The following is a 21,842-nucleotide window of genomic DNA, read 5'->3' on the forward strand; positions in this document are numbered from 1 at the left end:
AAGAAGTGATATTATTTGGGGTTTTAAGTCTACTTTGAGTCAAAGCCTCACTAAATGATTGTTAAGGCATTTCCTTGTATGAATTACCATTTTCATGGTCTCGGAGACACCCCAAAACAGATTCAGGAATAGTTTTTTTTTTTTTTTTTAACCATCCAGCCCCCAATTTTTGTGTTCATTATTTGCTAAATGAAGTCAGTGGTGAATTATTTGGTAATACCATATTATCTCCTTTTTAAACCTTGGGATACGGAAATGTGTAGATTATGGAAAAATATTAATTTCGACGCTTTTTATGTACCGGTTGAGTGGAGGGACTTAAAAGTTAGCTTTTTGTGCAGTTGCTTTTAGGGTGCTCCTTCTGCTTTCCTTACGGAAACAGACTTTATATTAATGTAGTGGAGTGTTTGCTATTAAAGGAGCAGATTTCACTAGAGCAGGACTCTTCGCTGCCAGTAATCTTTTTAAAACATTTACTAATTTTGATTTAAAACTAAATTTAGATCTTAGGTTTCTTTCCATTTCTTTTGTTCTTTGTGGTTAAAGAATTGTATTTCAAGGCACATAAGTTGGAGAAAACACAGTACTTTGTATTTCACTTAAATGTGACTGGATTCATTCCACTGGGCTGAAACAATTTTAGTCCTGGTAAGATTTTAAGTGTTTCTTTTTTTCATATGTAAGAGGGGGAAGGGGTCGTATGTGGCTGAATTTACCTACCTTTTGTCAAATAGTTTTCAGTGGATTCCCCTTTCAGTGAATGCCTATTAGATAAGCAGCAGTGACGGTTTCTTCCCTGGTGGTGTTGCTCACAATGGTTTGAGCTTTAAGTTCTGTAGTCATATTTTAAGGCAAGCTATTACAGAAGGAAAATAACTTAGAGTTTGCAAATACAGTAAAATTTAAGTTTAAGAAACTTCACCCATAAATTTTAACTGCTGGCATACTGAAAACTTAGTATGTAAGTAGAAGTATATTAATATTTTTTTCTTGTTTTAGAAGCTAAAGATGATTGCATTAATGTAAGAGAGGAAAAGCAATATTTTGAGTCACTAATCATTTCCTAATATTTTCAAGGGTTTGTTTTAGTTTCCTTAAAAATTGGATCACTTGGAGAATGGAATGCTCATGTTAAGTAGGAACACATGGATGGTTCAATTTCAAGAAGAGAAAACCTGAACTTTGTTTTCAGTGCATTCATTTAGTGACCTGAAATCTTTAAAAAAAATTTGTCTTTTATAACTTCAGTTGCTTGTAGATGGTTTTATTTTTAGTGAATTTGGAGGAAGAACGGGGAATCCTTCTTCATTCATCTGTGTCCTGCAAAAAATCTAAAGCAAGTAAAAAAATGAAAAGTAAAATTTGTATTTTTCTGATCTCAGTATTTTAGTAATCAGGATGATTTTAGAGACTAGTCATTTTTGAAAATTAGGTGGAGAAATGCTTGGTGTATAGAGGGCTTTTATTTGCTATTGTGTGAGCTCTCAGGAGATTTGTTCATGATGCCAACATAAAGTGTGTGGTAAAATAAATGTGCTGTTGTACTTTTGGTTAAGTAGACTTGAGCATTGAAGCTAACTGGTGAAATAACAGAAAATGCAGAACAACAATATACATTTATTTGATAAATCTGAGGGGAAAGCAGGTTATTGAGGAAGTATGTCTCTGGAGAAAAATGTAGATATTATGCTTCTGGGTGTTTTTATTGTTGTTACTTTTTACATAGGAGAATGACACTGACCTTGTTTTTCCAGAGAAATGTTTAATTCCTGAATACAAATTGATTTAGATGTAAATAGAATATACTGATTTTTCATACTTGATCTAATCATCTTAGGCAGTCCATAGTAGGAAGTATTTTTAATGGTTCCTCAAATCATGGTAACATTAAAACATATTTAATGTGCTTAAAAGAAATGGTACATACTCCCTTTCTTAATAGTTTTTGGTAATATTTCTCATTACTTATTATCCCTTAGAATTATTTATCAACCTTCCAAAAGGAGGTTCTCCTAGTTACACTTAAAGGAAGGAAATTACAGGGTAGTTGCAGTTTTACAAAGGCAATGAGAAAGGAAGAAATCGTTGATCCTTTGGGTTTTATAAGGAATGTGGTGTAGGGACCTTAGGGAATGAACAATTTGTCTGTTATTTCAGAGTTTGTAAATACAGAAGGGACTGCTCCAGGAAAAAAAAAATCCACAACATGGTGCAAGACCTATTTTTTCACCAAGGCCATATTGCTGTTATATAAAGAAAAGAAAATTTAATGAACTTGCTTTTCTGTGTTAGTTTTAAGTATTTAAACATTTCCAAAAATTATATACATAATCTATTCACTATTGCATCTATTCATTTATTTCTCTTGAGAACAGACTGCTTGCTTAGTGGTTTTTTAGTGTATTTGAATTTCATTTTTAAGGAAATAGGATCATCTAAACTGCTATTCTTGATAGTGTTAATTTCAATTGTAAACAAAACTTGTTTCACTGTGATGGATTTAGGCTTTAAATAATTCTCTGTAGTGGTAATGAATTTTTTTTTAATATTTATACTTGATTGTATTTAGGATTTATCCAGAGTAATCAAGAACACCAATGTATGAGAGTCTAATAAAGTTTAATTCAGAAGGAGTAATAAAGTGCTTGATAAGGTAGGAAAGGTTAGCTGGAGGAAATATAGAAGTGGATTACTTTTAGAGAATTTTTGTACCGAAGACTCAGCAGTTTCTCAAATCAGAAATAAAACACTGCCATTGAAGCAAGTAACTGATTAGTAAAAGTAGAAAAGTAATCATTTATATAGAAATTTCTTGCTTGGTGTTAACTTGAGTCCCTGTATATTTCAGTGTTTATTTGCAAATGTTTTCAAAATTCATTGCAGTGATTAAGCTGTTCAGGTACCAGTCATCACTTGGGACCCATTCTGTTTGACTTATTCTGTGGCTTATAAGAATGTTAAAATTATGTTTGTGTAGATAGGAAATTCATAAAGTAGCATCCCCCAGAAAGCTTTTTGCAAATTGAGATCATTTTTTCCCAAAAGTCCTAGATAAAAAAAAAAAAAAATTTAGAAGAGGCTGTAAAACATATCCCATCCCTTTAGCTAAGTATTCCTAAGTAGTGTTATGTCTTTTGAGCAAATCATAATAGTAAAGAAGTTAGATCTCAAAGGAAATTTAACTAGAAGAAGTCCAAATCTTTCTATCTTAGGGAAAATGAAACTGAGCAGAGTTAATGCAGTTTGTCCTAGGTTGTGCATTTAGGCTGTGGCACAATTAAGAGTGGGACCCAGGCTTCTGAATTCCTAGTGCTTAATAATAGCAGTTCATCCTCTGAATTATTATTGCTGTAGTCAATTTGCTAGTTTTACCACCAAGATTTTCTTCATCTTTTTTATGCCCCAGAATTCCTCAGGGGAAAGAAGTGATTTAGTTTTGTATAGAGGAAGAGAAATGGTGAGCACAGTTCCCCTGTCTTCTCCACCTGGAGGAGGGCCTCTAACTCCTTCCTGGCTTCTATCCCCATAACTCTGAGAATCTCTGATTTAGTGTCTAAATTACTAAGCAGGTGATGATAACAAAGAAATGGTGATGGAATTGGTTTGAGGGGAGAAATTAGTTCAGACAGGTATGTTCATTGAAAATATGCTTTTGATTGCCTGGAATATAGGAGTCTAATGATTACTTCATGTTTTTACTACCTTATTTTTTTTTAATAATTATAATATTCTAGATTACCATGTTCTAGAAAAATACAAAAGAGAAACATTTGAACAGATCTGAGGCATTGAATTTGTTACAACTATTAGCAACTTCATCAACTAAATCATATATATGGGTGAAGGTATAAAAGTTAACAGTTTCATTTTTTAATTTGATTTAGCTTACTCATACTCTGTGTGACTGTCTAGTGTTATGGTTTCCATCTCAGGTAATTATATATGCACCTAAAAGAAAACTAGGTTATTTTTCTAAATTACGCACTTGTTAAAAAAAAAAAAAGTGGCAAGTACTAAGTTTTCTTAAAAATCTAGAAGTAGAGGAAGAAAATGAAAATAGCCAATAATTCCACAAGATAATCTCCACTAACTTTCTTTAAAAAAAAAAACAAAACAGTAATGCTAACAAGTGGTTAGAAAATTCCAACAGTGTAGAAAGGTATAAATGAAAAACCCTTCTCTCCCCTACCCGTTTCCTAGAGGTATTTACTGTTAACAGATTCTTGTATATACTTATGGAGAAAAAAATTTTCATGTGTATTCCAGCCCAGTTTACCCCCTACTCTACACTTTTTTTTTTTCCTTTTCTAATACATGCATGAATAAATATGTGTATGTATTTTTTACATTTTTTTTTTCTCATTCTCCACAGATTTTTGTGTCATTCTTTTTAATGGATTATTAGTGTTTAAATGTTTGGAAGACTTGTATTTCATTTCTAACTAGTTAAATGATAGACATTAAAATATTTTCCCAATTTTTTGCTATGAGCCACTTTATGGTAAATGACTGTTATCGATATATCTTAGTACGCTTTTTTAGGCATATCAGTAGGGTAATTTCATATTAGCAAAATGATCACTAGAACGGTTAAACCAACTTATTTTTCTACCAATAATGTATGAGTGCATTTTAAATACATTTTAACCTCCAACGAAAAATCTTTACTACTTGCATTTTATAGTTTGTGCTTTTTTTAAAAATAGATACTGTTACAAATGAGTATCTGTTTAACAGCTTTAGTTTTATTTTTCCCCTCCTTCACCCTTTCCAATTTACTGTGTCATTAATGGTAGATGTTTCAGGTTTTCCTGGAGAGTATTGTTAGATATACCAATTCCTTAGGAGACATAAATAATAGTCTGACATGACAGATGACAACTTGCAGTCACATCTTAAACATGCTTTGAACAGATGAAAACCATTTTAAAAAGAAAGAGAAAGTAAGGGGGAGGAAGGAAAGAGGTAAAGAGAAAACATTTTTAACATAGTTGTTTCCTTGGGAGATATAGAAGCATTCAGGTCCTAGACTTCAGTTCCACCTTCACCACCTACCATGGAAGCTTGATGCAGTCACTTTATCTCCTTGGGTTTGCTAACCTATAAAATGAGGTAGGCAGGGCATGTGTTATTGTCAGGTATATAGTTATGATCAAGTAACTTTATTCTTTTGAAAAAATGTAGTACTATAGAAATGTAAGCTGGTTCTGCTGTTCCCTTAAGTACCTAAATAAAAAGTGTTCTTATTTCATACTGAAATTTCCTGTATTATGATACTAAACTCTTATTTAGAAAAATAATTGTTTTGTCTTTGGGCTGGGCAAAGATAATGTTTATAGTATAAACTGTTTCCAAATGCCGAGTTTCTAGAAACTCAATTTTTAATTTAACTGAATAGAATTAACTTTCAAGAAACTAATCTCACTCTCACCCTCCCCAAGCTGAAACAATGGGATTTTATTTTGAACATAGAATACTAAAATGTGTGTCTAGAGGCAAACCATCCCTACTTCCTCTCCCCCATCCTAATCTAGGTATACATCACTTAAATCACAGTTCTTGAAACATTCCAGTATTTCTGACGTAAAATGAACATTAATGCTATCTTTGAATAATGGGTAGTTTTACTTTATGCCAGCTAAGCTTACAAATGCTACCAGTCCTCTAAACATTTGGTATCTTAATTATTGGAAAATATTTGGGGCCTTTTTCAGAACTTTAAAGTTATAGATAACTTTACCAAGTGCTGTTTGAGGCCTTTTACAAACTACAGACACCATTCACAATCCAGTATCTTCATTATTGCCAATATCTAACATCAGTGAAAATAAACCTTTTATTCTTCTGTAGGATAACATTTTAAATCAGAAGCCCCTTTTTATGAGAAGACTGTTAAATGGAATAATTATTGGAGTTTTATTGGCTTAAAAAAAAACCTAAATGTTCAAAGAGCTATTTCTTTTAAGCTCCTAATTTGAAAGAAATGCTGGGTTTTTTTGTTTTGCCCTGCAAATCATTTCGAAAGTTTATTAAAAAGGAAAAACAGCACTGTGAGGCTACTTTGTGGATGGCGAACCTGGAACCAGATGAAGATAAGTCGTCATTGCTGTAGCCTTGGACAGATACTGTGCTTAAACTTGGGAAATAAAGCATAATTCCATGACATAAAAGTGGATTAATACTTTAAAATATTGATTTGCTCTGTAATAATTTGTGTGGTGGTTAAATCCATTTTGAGCTAGTAATGTGTAGCTCTGCCCAAAAGATCTAGAAACCCTTTTTATAGTTACATTACTCTATCACCCTGCTCTCCAGCTTCCTGTTAGAGGAATAGAATTAAAAAGTAGCACTGTTTTAACTCTATTGTGGCAAAGTAACTTCTAAGTAAAGATAGTGGTGTGACACTTGAAAATCTATTAATACTGAATACCGTCAGTCTTTTATTAAAATAAAAGACTTGATTATAACATATAGTCAAGAACCATTCTAACCATTAGAAGGAAAAAAAACAGGACTCTTGGAAAAGTGTGCTTCAGAAGAACCTAAGTTATCATGTACAATCTAGAATGTCATACTTAGTACAATAACATAATGTGGACAGTTTTCAAAATGGAGTTTTAATACTTCATAAGAAATTTGTCTTAGATGCCTAGCTTTTGAAAATTAGGCACTTCCCTTGTTTTATTTTGTTTTTTCTTGACTCTCTGCCCCATTACTTAGCAGAAAGAGGGGAAAATATAGATCTTCCTCGACTTATGATGGGGCTCTGTCCTGATAAGCCTATCATAAGTTGAAAGTATCATTAAGTCAAAATGCATTTAATATACCTAACCTACTGAAAGAACATCTTAGCTTAGGCTAGCTTATCCCAAACATGCTCAGAATACTTATATTAGCCTACAGTTGGGTAGAATCCTCTAACACAAAGCCTATTATAATAAAATGTTGAATATTTCATGTAATTTATTGAATACTAGACTGAAAGTGAACAACAGAAAGGTTATATGGGTACACAGTGTTTATAAGTGTATTGGTTGTTGTTTACCCTCGTGATTGCATGCCTGACTGGGAGTTGCAGCTTGCTGCCACTGCCCAGCATCACAAGATAGTATCATACCACATATTGCTAGCCCAGGAAAAAAATCAAAATTTGAAGTTCAGTTTCTACTGAACACCTATTGCTTTTGTACTGTCGTAAAGTTGAGAAATTGTTAAGTTGAGCCATCGTTGTTGGGGGCTATCTGTACTAGAATAACCCTATCTCTTTGCTAATGCTTTTGGCCTTCCCGCATCTCTGACTTCTAATGGGCATGAAATAGCTCTGAATGAATAGGAAAGGTTTTAATTATGAAGTGTATGTCATTTGAAACATATTTAGTTTTTGTTATTTATAGAAGTTTGTGTTTGTAGATGACTTGTTTATAGTTATAAATTAACTGAATTTAGATAAAATGTAGCCACAAATTGTCAAGTGGTGATATTACTGAAATAAGTTGCTAGCTAGCAATTTTATCTTTAAATTTTTTAACTTATAGTTAAATATATAAGGAGTAGAATGCTACAGTAGAAGCAGCATTTTAATTGGGAATGTAATTTTTCCATCAGATAACTTGACTTTAGCTTGAAGCTTACTAATTCTTTGATAATTTAAAAATACGTTGTTTGTGAGTAAAGTTAACCTAATGTACTGTTTGGTGCTTAATAACATTTTACTTTTTCCTTCTGCTTTCTTAAAAGATAACTTTTACTTAAAATAATGTCTTAAAAGTGTTTTGGCCTCCCTTCTCCCACACATTTTAAGCCAGAGACCAGCTTGATAGCAAACCTTGTGTGTAATTTCCTCTGTCTTGATTGGAGAAAATATTTTAGAAAGTTCCAAGATCTAAAATCAGATCTCTTAAACGACATATGTTATGAGACCCATATTTACCTTTAAAATCTGAATTCCTTATTGTTGTCTTTGTTTCTAGATTCAGGAATGTTTGGAATTTTTTAATGTTTAAATATAATGTCAGAGAAAGGATTATATGGAAGGTTTTAGTTTGTCTTGGACAATTCAGGCATTAGAACTTACTATGGTTTTTGGTGTCATGCTTGTCATTGAATAATTCCTATAATTTTGTGAAGATTTACTACACAAAGATGATAATTTTTCTTCTTTTCTCCCCCTCCCCCAGCCATCTGTTGAGTCTTCGAGTCCAGGTAAGTATTTTCTATATTTTCTATAATCTCTATTTGACTAACATTTGTCCTATTAGTTATAAAAAGGCTAGAGGAGTTAGACTATCATCTGACTTGCTTTTCTTCTGAATGCTTCTTTTCTCTGGGGAAAAAGAAATGGATGAAATATTTGACTGCCCATGAAAGTACAGGTGAGGCTGCTGTGAGTTCAACCTCATGACTATTTTTGGGTTCACTTTTTTTATGAATTACTATGTGTATTTCTTACAAGTTTTAATTGCTATTTGATTTCAAGTATATATGAAGTGTATTTTTTCAAAAGGAGTCACTACTTAGAAGTATTTGCTTGTGTAGGAAACTCAAAGTATTTGAGAAAAAAATTATTTAGTGAGGGAGAAAAAAATAATATAAGAACATTAAAAAATGAATAATGTCATAAATTAAGGTTTTATGTTTAGATGCACACCATATAGCTTTGAAGTTACGTATTCTCTTACAAATACAGTACAGATTCATTTTTTCTTAACTTAGAGGTTGCAAACGTGGTATTTGAACCATATCTGGGCCACACATGTTTTTTGTTTGGCCAGTGTCGTGATCTTAAAAATTAGAATTTTTTTTATATAAAATCTGTATTTAGGCTTCTTACGATTAGTCAGAGGTTCTAGCACTAAGTATAGCATTCCTGTATAGCAACAATTGGTTGGAGCTAAAGAGCAGTCAGGAAAGAGTCCAGTGTCCAGTGACTTTAAGAGAGAGGGCAGCCTTCTATAATGGAGTACGTGAATTAAGGAACAGCTCAGTATAGCGTAAGAGTCAGAAAGGGAGCTCTCTGAGATAGGGTAGTGTTCTATTTGAAAACATCTCATATATATTGAATATTTAGGTATGATGTATTACTGAATTTTCCAGATTATTGAAGCAGTCTTTCTATGTTGTAAGTTTTAGAAAGAATGTAAAAATTATATGCCTTTTGTAATGGTTTGGGGTCATTTTCACGAACACAAATCACTGTACTCTGTGTAGTACAATGTATCAAGTAGGAGCTAGACTAGAATACCTCCAGATCCCTTCTAAATGGTTAGTGTGCTGCCAGTTGACTGTGAGTTTTGTCATATTTATTTCAGCTGAGATGTCTTACTCTTTCTAATATGCTTGGAAATAACGTATATTAGGCTTTGTGACATTTCTGAAACTCAAGGATTTTTTTTTAACTTCCTAGTTTATAAATATGTTCTGGATGGTTGAGGTTGGAAGTAATCTGACCTCAGATAAATAGTAGATTATTGTATCCTTTTTAGGACATGGAATTGTTCCCAGTATTTTTTTTTCCTTTCAAACACAGACATCTTTTCATCGAAAAAATAGGTTCTAGTTGTTTTTGTTAATGTTGTCACACTGCAAATAGACTGCGTTTTAGATATATGTATTTTTAAGATTTTATTTATTGACAGAGAAAGAGAGAGGGATCACAAGTAGCCAGAGTGGCAGGCAGAGGGAGAGGGAGAAGCAGGCCCCCTGCTGAGCAGAGAGCCCAGTGCAGGGGCTCGATCCCAGGTTCTGGGATCCTGGGATCGTGACTTGAGCCAAAGGCAGACGCTTAACAGACTGAGCTACCCAGGCGCCCCTAGATATTTTTCGATGAATTTTTGAGACATTCATCAGGTAATATATAGGCACAAAAAAAGTAATTACTTTAAACGTGATATTAATAAATAGCTTTCTCATTTTCCATTGCATTTGAATCGGCTTAGGCTGAACTTGAATAGTGGAGTTTGAAGAATAAAATATCTTTGATGGCCTTTACTACTTGCTGAATGCTTATACAAATAGATTGATTTTTTTGTATTGTTTTGTTTTTGTTTTCAGACTAAGGAAGATCTTTTGAAGTAGTGTTTGTAATATCAGGCTTCTGCCCAAAGAGAATATATATTGTTCTTATAAGTAATACTAGTTGTAGGCAGTTAACAAAAGTTGGTGGAAAAAGAGTAGGAATAGAGGCTTCGTGTAAAAAAATTTTTTTGGTGCGCTGGTAAAAGGCTATGGCTTTTGTAACATCTGTACTTTGGAATTGATGTTACTAATAATAATCACATGACCCAGGCTCAGTGGTTTATCTCTAGACTTTACCAGTGTAAACCTGTGGAGGTACAATACAGGGTTTTACCTGTAAGACTTGTAGCCATTAGAGGGGGAGATTTAGGGAAGGGAAGGAAATAAAATGATTAAATGAGTGCACATGATATGTTATAAACAATTTATCTTTTGACTCTTTGAAAGATGTAAGATACCTTTTAGTAATTTTGCAGTAAGATGTAATTTTTTGACCAAACTGATCTTTGCCTTAACTCTGAAGCAAAATATTTACTTACACAAAGCACCAGATTCCCTACCTCTAATAATTTATTTAGGGATTTTTACCTCTAGGAGACAGCCTAACAGTGGGCCTAGTAATTAACAGAAAGGAATAGGATGGTTACTTGGTTTCAACAAGGTAAAAAAGAAGTCAGATGAAACCAAGAAGTCAGATTAAGGCAAGAAAAGAAGTGAAATTGTAAGTTAGTAGAAAACAGTGTGGTGTATATGTGGAGAAAGGATTGGAGTGAGAAGGGGAAAAAGGTTTACCTACCCTTTGGTATTTCAAGTAGTGCAAGGGTAAGGTGGCAAAGCTTTGCAAATGACAACAAAAAATGGGAGACTTTAAGTAAGTAATAGAACACTCGTAACTTGATGCTGTGTATTCATGTGAGTTTTGTTACTTTAGTTAGTGAAAGTGTAAGTAGTTAGGAATTAAGCATAATTAGATTTTTTTACAATACTTGCATTCAATAGGAATTATATTATGATTAGGATAATAGTATATTCAGGGTGGTGGTGTGAGGTGGTTTTAGGATCTTCCTGCCTACAAAGGAGAAGAAAAATACAGCATCATTTGTAGGAATACATGATTATTGACTAAGTGTCCTAGAAGATTGCTGGGTGAACTGAAAAGTTTTGGGAACATTTTTCATTAAAAACTCAAGAAGAAGGGATAATGATTGGGACAAAACTGCAGCTAAATCAAGGGTTCTCAAACTGCTCTCCTATAGAACTCTTGTGTCCAGTCCCTCAACCAGTACTAAGATGCCCTAATAAAATTATGCCATGCCATTTCTTTCCAAAAAAATTGATAGTATATATAATATGAAATGTATTTTTATTTTTAAGTCATTCTAAAACGTTGATAGTTTTTTTAACTCATTTGTGTTATGAGGTGATACCTGATTTAGAAATATCTATTTAATTATTTTATATTTAATATCAATATTGTGTTCTTCAAAGAGCAGAATGACTTCTTAGTGCTTTACCACCTGACCTGGCTTGCAGTTCACACATCTTAGTAAAAACAGGTTCTCTTCAGGGCCCCTGGGTGGCTCAGTCGGTTAAGCGTCCGACTCTCTATCTCAGCTCGTCTTGATCTCAGGGTTGTGAGTTCAAGCCCTTTGTTGGGCTCCACGCTGGGTGTGGAGCCTACTTAAAAAAAATTTTTTTTTTTTTTTTTTTTTTAAAGAAAAATAGGTTCTCTTCAAGTATTCTTTGAGGCAAGATACCTACTGTCTCTGAGGCTGGGGCTTGCAGGAGGTTTGAAGTACAGTAAAAGCACAGGCATTGGAATTAGCAGACCCAGGATTTAAATTCCATCCTTGCCACCTACTGGCTCTGTGGGTTTAAACATGCTGCTTAAACTCTCTGAGCCTCAAGTTTTTGTTTTTGTTCATAGGATTGTTTGAAGATTAAATGAGATATAATGTATGTGGCGTACTTGAGCCATAGTATTAGGCACACAATAAGCACTCAAAAAGTGGTGTTTACACTGAAAATTGAGGGAGATGACAAGAACCCTGAGCCTTGGGCACCCCATTATCCCTAGTACTCTGTTTTTCAAGAAATCAACCTTTAACTCTGTTTTACCTACTGGTCCTCTTACTGGTCTGAAGGAAGGGTATATTGATGTAATATATTACTAATTAATGATATTAACCTTTATTAATTAATATAACTTTATTAACATAACTTTTAACAGTTTAAATTGATTAAAAAATTGCTAATTGATTTTTTAAATGTTAAATACCTCATTTATTAGTAAAAAATGCTTTTGCAAACTTAAGTCCAGGTTTGGCAATAGCCAAATGTGGGGATAGTTTACAGAATGTATATGCCGAGCACTTGCAATCTAATATTACATGCTTGACCCTATTGAGTACAGCAGTATTCCCCAGCCACCAGGCTAAAAATAGATTAGCTTACACATCAGTTACCTATTGGTGTATTTTTAATGACTTTCATAAGAGTTCTATATGCAGTTTTTAATAAATTTTGCTTTTATATTCTATATCAGAATTATTTGAGACCGAAATCAACTAAGTAAGTTAAGAACAGCTACCTATATGTTAAAATATATTTTTGTGGAAGAGCTAATAGAATAATATTTGAATGCAGCTGTATTTTCATTAGACTGTTTGTTCAGATGACTTTGTATTTCACATGACTATGTATTCTCATGGGCCATGAGGGTTCATGCTCATTGGGTCTATTAAATATCAAATGATTAAGAATTGTGATTTTTTTCCCACACAAATGATCGTTCTATTTTTGATATGACCCTTTATTCTTTGCAACTGAAATTTCATGTTTAGATAACAGTACTTTTTAAAAGCTACATACTTTTTTAAAGCTATACTCTCCTCCCACCCCGCATACTAGTTGCAGTTTTAACTGTGAATATATAAAGGTGAAAGAGGGCAAAAAATAATCCCTTAGAGAAGAGAGTTTTTGCAGGAGGTTGGTGATGAGTGTTAAGGGCAAGAATTTTAGAAAACAAATAAGACTTGATGTGCATAGCTTTTCCCTGATACTTTTATTTGACTTCTGCCCAGCTTCATATAACATACACATTAAATTAATATTAATAAAAAAAATAAATTAATATTAATAACACTTAATTTGGTTTACCAAACTTTTTAAAATATTCTTTACCAGGAGGTTCAGCAACATCAGATGACCATGAATTTGATCCATCAGCTGACATGCTGGTTCATGATTTTGATGATGAACGAACATTAGAAGAGGAAGAAATGATGGAAGGAGAAACAAACTTCAGTTCTGAAATAGAGGATCTTGCAAGGGTAAATAAACACTAAGAGCTAGAGGATGAAGTAGTCATGGCTTTTTTGCGGAGAGTAGTCATGGCTTTTTTGCAGAGAGAGGAAATACTTGAAATTTTGGGTCTCTACCTTTGTTTTTGGGGAAAAGTGGTGTTGTATATAATTGATACTGAAAAATTTTATGTGGTTGTAGGTGCGATATTTAAAGTTTGAAATGAAAGGCATTTTTTTTTTTTTTTAAATAACTATTTGGAATAGAATTAAAATAGTTACTTTAGTAAAACATCACAGGTATCCAGTCACAGATGGGCTATATAAAGAGGTGCTTGGGTGGCTCAGTCGGTTAAGTGCCCTACTCTTGATTTCAGCTCAGGATGGTGAGATCAAGTCAGGTTGTTGGGCTCTGCACTGGGTGTGGAGCCTGCTTAAGATTCTCTCTCTCTCCCTCTGCCCCTCCACCCCTTTCCTGATCTCTAAAAAAAAAGTATGCTGAATTTCCTCATACATACCTCTGTCCTCCCCCACTTGCTGACCTTTTACTTAATACCCTTTCAGAGCCAGAATTTCTTAATAGTGGTTACCATCTTCCTCATTTCCCATTTATTCCATAAAATACTCTAGATAGTCTCTGCCCTTTCCTGTCAAGATGACCAAGGATTTTATTGTTCTATGCATCAGTCACTTTACTTCACTCTCAGCCATATTCAACAGTTAACACTCCCTTCTCTTATTTGAATTCTGGAGTACCCCACTGTCCAGTTTTTCCTATCTGTTTGTTTCTATTCAGTGCCCTTTGCAGACTCATCTTCCTTCACCCGAGGTTTAAATTTGGAATTCCCCAATTCTCTGTTTTGCACTTTTCTTCTGTCTGTAAATTAGTGCTCCTCAAAATGTAGTATGAAGGTCAGCTGCTTCAGAATCGCTCATGGACTTAAGAAATGCAGATTCCTATACCTCTCCCCAGGCATACTGAATTAGAATCTCTGGAATGTAATGTATACACACCATTTGAAAATTATTAATTAGGTGATCTGATTTAATCTATTCCCATGGTATCCATATTCTTTATTTTTCTAGCATTAACATATTCCTTGTCCCCAGTTTTGTTTATCTAACCTTCCCTACTTGACATTTCTGCTTGGATATCTCAATAGACATCTTTAAATTTTAAATGTCCTAAGGGCGCCTGGGTGGCTTAGTTGGTTAAGCGTCTGACTTTTTTTTTGGCTCAGGTCATGATCTCAGGGTCCTGGGTCCAACCCCACATCGGGCTCTGTGCTCAACGGGGAGTCGGCTTGAATATTCTCTCTCTCTGCCCCACCCCTGGCTCGTGTGTTTGTGTGTGCGCGTGCGCGCTCTTTCTCTCACTAACATAAATAAATAAAAATCTTTTTAAAAAATTCTTTAAAAATAGGGACACCTGGGTGGCTCAGTTGTTAAGCGTCCGCCTTCGGCTCAGGTCATGATCCCAGGGTCCTGGGATCGAGCCCTGCACTGGGCTCCCTGCTCGGCGGGAAACCTGCTTCTCCCTCTCCCACTCCCCCTGCTTCTGTTCCCTCTCTCGCTATCTCTCTGTCAAAAATAAATAAAATCTTTTTAAAAATTTTCTTTAAAAATAAGTTTAAATGTCCAAAGCAGAACTGTTGATTGATGTTCTTCCTCCATCTGTTCCTTCCCTGTCTTCAGCTTAATAAAAAATGGCACTATATTGTACCTTGTTGCCTAAGTCAGAAATCAGGGAGTCCTCTTCCTTCATTCCCGGTACTCAATCCTAAATAAGCTTATCATTTCTACCCACAAAGATACCTCTTACCTGATTGTTGTTCCATCTCTGCTGCCACTGCCCAGGTCACCATTTCTAGCCTAGACTATTTATAGTAACTTCCTAACTAGATTCTCCCCATTTCCTCTTTTACCACTCTTCCCTCCAGGATATTTCTATAGTAGCCATGATGGTCTTTTCAAAATACAAATCCATTTGTGTCAGCCTTTTATTTAAAATTTCTTCAGTGGTTTCCTGTTAAACAAGAAGAAAATACAGATTCCTTGACTTGGCCAGCAAGGCCACCTGTTTGATAGGGTCCTTCAGCCATGTATTATAGTGCCTCTGTCATGCTCTTAAATAGCCACATCAGCTGCTTCTGTTCTTAGATGTGCTTTTTCTTTGTGCTTCAAGGCTTTTCAGCTCATTCCTGCTCCTTGATAACGTGCTTTGAAACTGACTCTTTATCCTCTTAAGTCTGGGCTTAATGTTTCCTCCTCAGAAGGACCTTAACCTGTCTCCTAATTAGCTTTTTTTAAAACCACTATACCCCATTCAATGCTTTCTTATAACGAACACAATTTGTAATTACATGTTTGTCTAATTTATTATCTGAATCCTCCTTTAGTTCTATGACGGGAGGGACAGTTTTTGTTTTATTCACCAGTGTATTTCCTGGTACTTAGCAAGAGTGGTCAGACATTTTGAATGAATGGATAAATCAATCTGGTATGCTCTAATTTAAAATGTCCTACATAAATGATCTGCACTCCATGATAAAAAGAACATAAATAAGACATCGTGTCAGTCTTTAAGCATTTGGAATACATAATATCGTGCAAAAATGAATTGTACTTTTGTGGTAATAAAGACTAATTTGTGTTTCGGAATTTTAGTCTGGAACTTTTTAAAGTGTACATTTAAAGAGCTAGAAAAGGAATCCTATTAATATCTAGTTAAATCTTGTCAGATGGTCCCATTTTGGATCTTTTAGTAGTTAAAGCTGGCTTATAATGCCCAAGCAATTCAATATTTTATTAAGCCAAAAAACAGAATTGGTTTTAGGGGCAATGATGTATAGCTGTTATAAAAGCTTTTCAAGAATGAGTTAAAAGTACATGAAGAGCCTGGAGTCAAAACTATTCTTTATTTATTTTATTTTTTTTTTAAAGATTTTATTTATTTATTTGACAGAGAGAGACACAGCGAGAGAGGGAACACAAGTAGGGGGAGTGGGAGAGGGAGAGCAGGCTCCCCACTGAGCAGGGAGCCCGATGTGGGGCTCGATCCCAGGACCCTCGGATCATGACCTGAGCTGAAGGCAGCTGCTTAACGACTGAGCCACCCATGCGCCCCAAAACTATTCTTTAGAAGAGGCTGGAAAGTCATTCAGAAGACTGGTATAATTTGTTGGAATGATTCAGAACCTAGTTGAACATTGAAAGAAACAATCATAGTCACTTCATATATTCATTAAGTGGAAAGGCAGTTATTTGCCTATATTTCATAGAAATTTCTATTGCTTTAGATATATTTTCGTTTCTGAATAACCCGTCCATGGGATAACATTTAAAGGAGGAAAATGTTATATTTTCCATTTTCTCACATTCTGCATTACTCAACTATTTGAGTAAGTAGTTACTTAAGAGGAGATAATCAGTACAGGTTATGTGGTAGAATGATTATTGTTTTCTTCTGTTTTGGAAAATAGGCTGTCACATTTAATTAGTACAAAATCGCTAATAAGCTTTGCTAAAAGTTTGGATGTGTATTGTCTTTTACTGTTTCTCCTTTATTCTCTGCCTCCTTCAGTCTTTTAAAGCCTCCCCAAATTTGCTTTCAAATGACCCTTCTTAGGGGAAAAAAAACTTAAAGTAGAATTATTTGTAGAGGATATAGAAAGAAAGAGACAGGGAACCAATCTTTTATCATTGTCTTCATTCAGGCAGTCTTACACCTTCTCAGATGCTTCTAGCTTTTCCCAGAATAATTAAGACATAGGTTTAAGTTGCGCAAAATCACCAATGCTTTCATCTGTAACCTGCCGCTAAGCTAGTTCAGGGCCAGTATAATTATAAACTCTTTAGGTATGAACCAAACTAAACTTTTTTTTTTTAATTTAAAAAATGAAGGTTTTCTCATATTGATTACTGATTTTCTTTTATAGAAACGAAACATTACAGCTCTGTCAAGAATTGGTTAGTTGGTTTTTACCTGGCATGTTATATGCAGTGGACTTTTGATGTAATTATGGCAGAATTCTGACAGTTGATTCATTCAGGAGTTATCAATAACTGCATGGCCTGTAGTTTTAAGTTCATTGAAAAGTAGCTTTTTTTTTTTTTTTAAAGATTTTATTTATTTATTTGAGAGAGAGAGAGCACATGAGAGGGGGGAGGGTCAGAGGGAGAAGCAGGCTCCCTGCTGAGCAGGGAGCCCGATGCGGGACTCGATCCAGGGACTCCAGGATCATGACCTGAGCCGAAGGCAGTCGCTTAACCAACTGAGCCACCCAGGCGCCCGAAAAGTAGCTTTTCATAGAAGATGCTTTGATGTTTGTTATTACATTTCAGTACAGTTCAAATACAGGCATAAAGCTTAATATTATAAAAGGTGGATATATAAGTTTACCATTTAAATATTTTAGTAGAATTAGATACACAGGTTAGAATTTATTGTGGTGATCTTAGAGAGTGTCAGAATCATTCCCATAGTAAATAGACTTTTTGCTAGAAATAGCAATATGTAGGCCAGTTTAACTTTTTCAGATGTATTCTTAAAATTCATAGTCTTGCTTTGAATGGCACAATTGTAGTGGTCTATTTGGGAGAAGAGGGATCGGGATCAATATGTCTTTATGTATTTATCTGTATTTTTAAAAAAATCGCATTATAGGGGCACCTGGGTGGCTCTGTTGAGCGTCTGCCTTCGGCTCAGGTCATGATCCTGGGATCGAGCCCCGTATCGGGCTCCCTGCTCCGCGAGAAGCCTGCTTCTCCCTCTCCCACTCCCCTGCTTGTGTTCCTTCTCTCGCTCTCTCTCTCTGTCAAATAAATAAATAAAATCTTTAAAAAAAAATCACATTATCATAATATTATACTTAATATTCACTTTGAAGTGCCAGACACATACCATCTGATGAATCTCCAGAACTAGAAAATAAAAACTAAAATGTGAGAGCTTGAGTACTTTTTGAAGTATACACACAAGAATTACATTGAATAAAAAGAAACCCGAGTGTGGGGATTATAAAGAAACGTTCAGTGCCTCCATCCCTTTATAGTTTATCTTATAGTGAAACCCCAACCCCAAGAGGTTGGTTACCTCAGGAACTGTCTCTGTAGTCCAATCTGGATATAGTCCCCTGGACCATCCTGGCTAGAAATCAGTCTCTTTCCTTCTTCCTCCCCTCTTCCTTTGTAAGCATTTATTGGTAAGTCATTCATGGCACAAGGTGGAAGAAGAGTACTGTGTCCATCCACCAAATGGCCCTTGAATAGCCAGTATCTGCTGTCACCTACAGTCATTTCTAAATGACTAATCTGATATGAGGCAGAGGGACCCACTCCTCTCCCAGCAGATGGGCACCTCTCCAACCTTCAAATAATACTGAAGTTATTTGGTAACTTTACCATATTGTTGTAAAGTTAAAGGACAGATTTAACTCCAGATAAAATGTTTGTCTTTTAAAAAATCTATTCTTTTCACCTCCAGCTAGCCTCCCTTTAGGTTATGCAGGTAGGATTGCTCCTGTTTTTGTTATAGTGCTTAGTTAACTTATTTCTTAAAGCACAGTATGCAAGTATAGTCCACATTCCTGTGTTTTATTCATTTTGTGCTATGTCCATATCTTCCTTTATATTTCTTACAGTCTGTCAACCCCAGTACATCTTATTTCACATTCCATCAGGATGACGTACACTTAACCTAGGGTCAGGTTTCAAGGAAGGCAGTATATAGCATATATATGTAAAGATATTATAAAGCATTTAGTCACACTGTGTGGCCAAAACTCAACTGCAAGTGTGTGACTTTGGACAAGTTACTTAATGTCTTTAAGCTTCAGTTTTATTATATAAACATTTAATACAGTATCCTACATGGTAATCACTCAGTAAATCCTAGTAGTTATATCATTCGTAAAATTCTCAAAGAAATTTATAACTCCCAAACTGTGAAGATCTACTCTACTTGACCCATAATTTTCTCTTTCACTTTGTTTCCCTGATTTCTATACTCTTAATCTTTGTATGAATGGTAATAAGACATTGCTACTTTATTGTGACGTTTCAGTTCAACTTGAGGAAAGCCCCTTATTTAGTACCTTGTAGAACACAGACTTTGACAATAAAAGTTAATGAGAGATTATCTGGAACAGGTGACTGACAGGCCCTAATATAATGTATTGTCAGCCATGTTTTATTTAGCTTTTAGTCTTTTTTCAGAGGGAAGTGACAAGGAACATCTGTTTTATAGGATATCATTACTGTTTATATCAGAATATTTGGGGACAAATAATAGAAATCCATCTTGAACTAACTTAGGCAAAATGGGGAATTTAATGCTCATGTAATTTTATTAAGAGCAGGGAGATATCTAGGCCTTAAGGACTCAAGTGCCACCAGAAGATATTTTCTGTTTCTGCTGTTCTACATGGTGGCATCCTTTTTCAGACCAACTTTCTTTATATGCTGTCAGTTTCCAGGTCTCCAAGATGTACTGCTTTAGATAGTCTATGTTTCTTTAGCTGCTATTGGTACAGATTTGGAAACAAACTATGGCCAGGCTTGGGTCATGTGCCCATTCCAAACCTACGGCCAGGGAATGTAGTGATTCCAATTGGATCAGATGCCATATAGTCCAGAACGTGAGCCCTCAATCAAAATACATGCTTGGGATGAAGGAAGCATTTCCTGGAAGAAGATGAATATAGAAGTTGAAAGAGAAAGGATTGGGGGGTGGGGCAGACAACGATGAATTACCCTGACAAAATACTTGTTAAAGCTTATGTACTTCCGTTAGTGCATAGTAGGGACACAGTAAATGCTGCTTGAATTTGAAACTGAGGATTCCTCGGCAAGATTGACTTTGGTTTACTGTAGTTGTGGCTGTGTTTACTGCAAGATCTTTATACTTCAGATCAAGTAAGATACTTTTCATACTAATGTCAAACTCTCTTGTATTCCTCAGTGGGTCTTGATTGTTGATTGCTAACTTGTTGCTTTCTAACTTGGTATTAGATGACAGAGGTTAAGTTAAAAGTTAATACCTAAGCAAAAGCATAAAACCATTATATACTCTTTGTTTTTAAAATCAAGCAAACATTTTCTTAATAGAACAGGCAAGGATATTTTGTTTACACATAATAGAACCCACCTAAAATTAACTTTGAAGTTTATTAGAACTTTATTAGAACTTTATTGTTTTTAATTTGGGTTTTTTTTTGTTGTTGTTTTTAATATTTTTTCTTTAGAACTGTTTTTAGAAGTCCTATGAATGTGTATCTGGGCACAAGGAGTGTCTGGAACAGAGATTCGGTGTCACCAGGACCTCTTGATCATTCTTTACTCATGGTTATTTTCTTCAGGGTCTCTTGAGTTTTTTCTTTACCACATCCACTAATTTAGTTTAGGTTCTAATTATACTACACGTGAACGATAGCAGGGGATTCCATCCTAGCTCTGTCTCTGGCAGACTAAATCTTTCCCTGCCAAAGTCCATCTTGACCATTTTGCTTTGTGTATAATTATCCCTAAGCCCTTCCAGTGTCAATCACCGCTCAACAGTTACTCTGAAATGGAGTCAAAAGTAGAGTATAACACCTCCTACTAGAGACTAAGTAAAACTAGAGAAAATAGGTAAAAATACCAGGTCTACCTTTTTTATTTTAGTTTCTACAGATATCTTCTGCTGTAATCAGAGTAACCTGGGTATTCCTTTTTTGTTTCTATACTTGTGCAGTAGTCATTCGCTCTGACTTAAGTGACTTTTCTTTATCTGCCAGTTCTGTTACCGTTTCTTCACATTCAATCAGATCTCCTCCGAATGTACTGTGATCAGCCACTTTGACTCTCCTCTGTTCTCTGCTTAGCCAATTTTAGAAGTGTTGTTAAATTTTTCTTTGAGAAATGAATTGTTACAAGGTGAGTCACGTTTCTTCTTTTTTTTTTTTTTTTGAAAGAGAACTTTTTATTACTTTTATGTACGGAAAACTCAACACTTAGCCGGTTTGGTGGCCAGAAAGGCCTCTGCCTTTTCTAGCTTGGCGATATAAACCACCAGCTTTGCACCCAGGATGTTGCCTCCCCAGTGAGGGCGGATATCATCATATCCGTCACTGTAATTGGTCCTGATATCTTCCACCAACTTAGCCAGAGCTCGTTTGTCTTCTGAGTTAATCTGTGTGAAGGCGACATTGGTGCAGGTCTTCTTTTTTTTAAAGATTTATTTATTTATTTGAGAGAGCGAGAATGAGAGAGAGAGAGAGTACGTGAGAGGGGGGAGGGTCAGAGGGAGAAGCAGACTCCCTGCCGAGCAGGGAGCCCGACGCGGGACTCGATCCAGGGACTCCAGGATCATGACCTGAGCCGAAAGCAGTCGCTTAACCAACCGAGCCACCCAGGCGCCCCGGTGCAGGTCTTCTTGTGGACCAGATGGCTCAGCCTGGCCTTCCCCTTGATAATACAGTAGGGAACCCCCATCTTACAACACAGGGCAGGGAGGAAGACAGCCAGCCTAGTGGGATCCACAGCATG

At 35.2% G+C, this 21,842-nt stretch overlaps 1 protein-coding gene across 1 annotated transcript in view; it reads left to right on the forward strand.

The window, feature by feature from the left end:
* The window catches only part of MIER1 (MIER1 transcriptional regulator), a 65,633-nt gene that overhangs the window by 6,548 nt on the left and 37,243 nt on the right, over window positions 1-21,842 (forward strand). Inside the window, 2 exon segments of the mRNA XM_044914534.1 lie at window positions 8,178-8,202; window positions 13,201-13,346. Of these exon segments, the coding sequence (XP_044770469.1) occupies window positions 8,178-8,202; window positions 13,201-13,346 (171 nt within the window).

This window comes from Neomonachus schauinslandi, chromosome 4 (genome assembly GCF_002201575.2).
Source record: "Neomonachus schauinslandi chromosome 4, ASM220157v2, whole genome shotgun sequence".
Taxonomy (NCBI): Eukaryota; Metazoa; Chordata; class Mammalia; order Carnivora; family Phocidae; genus Neomonachus; species Neomonachus schauinslandi.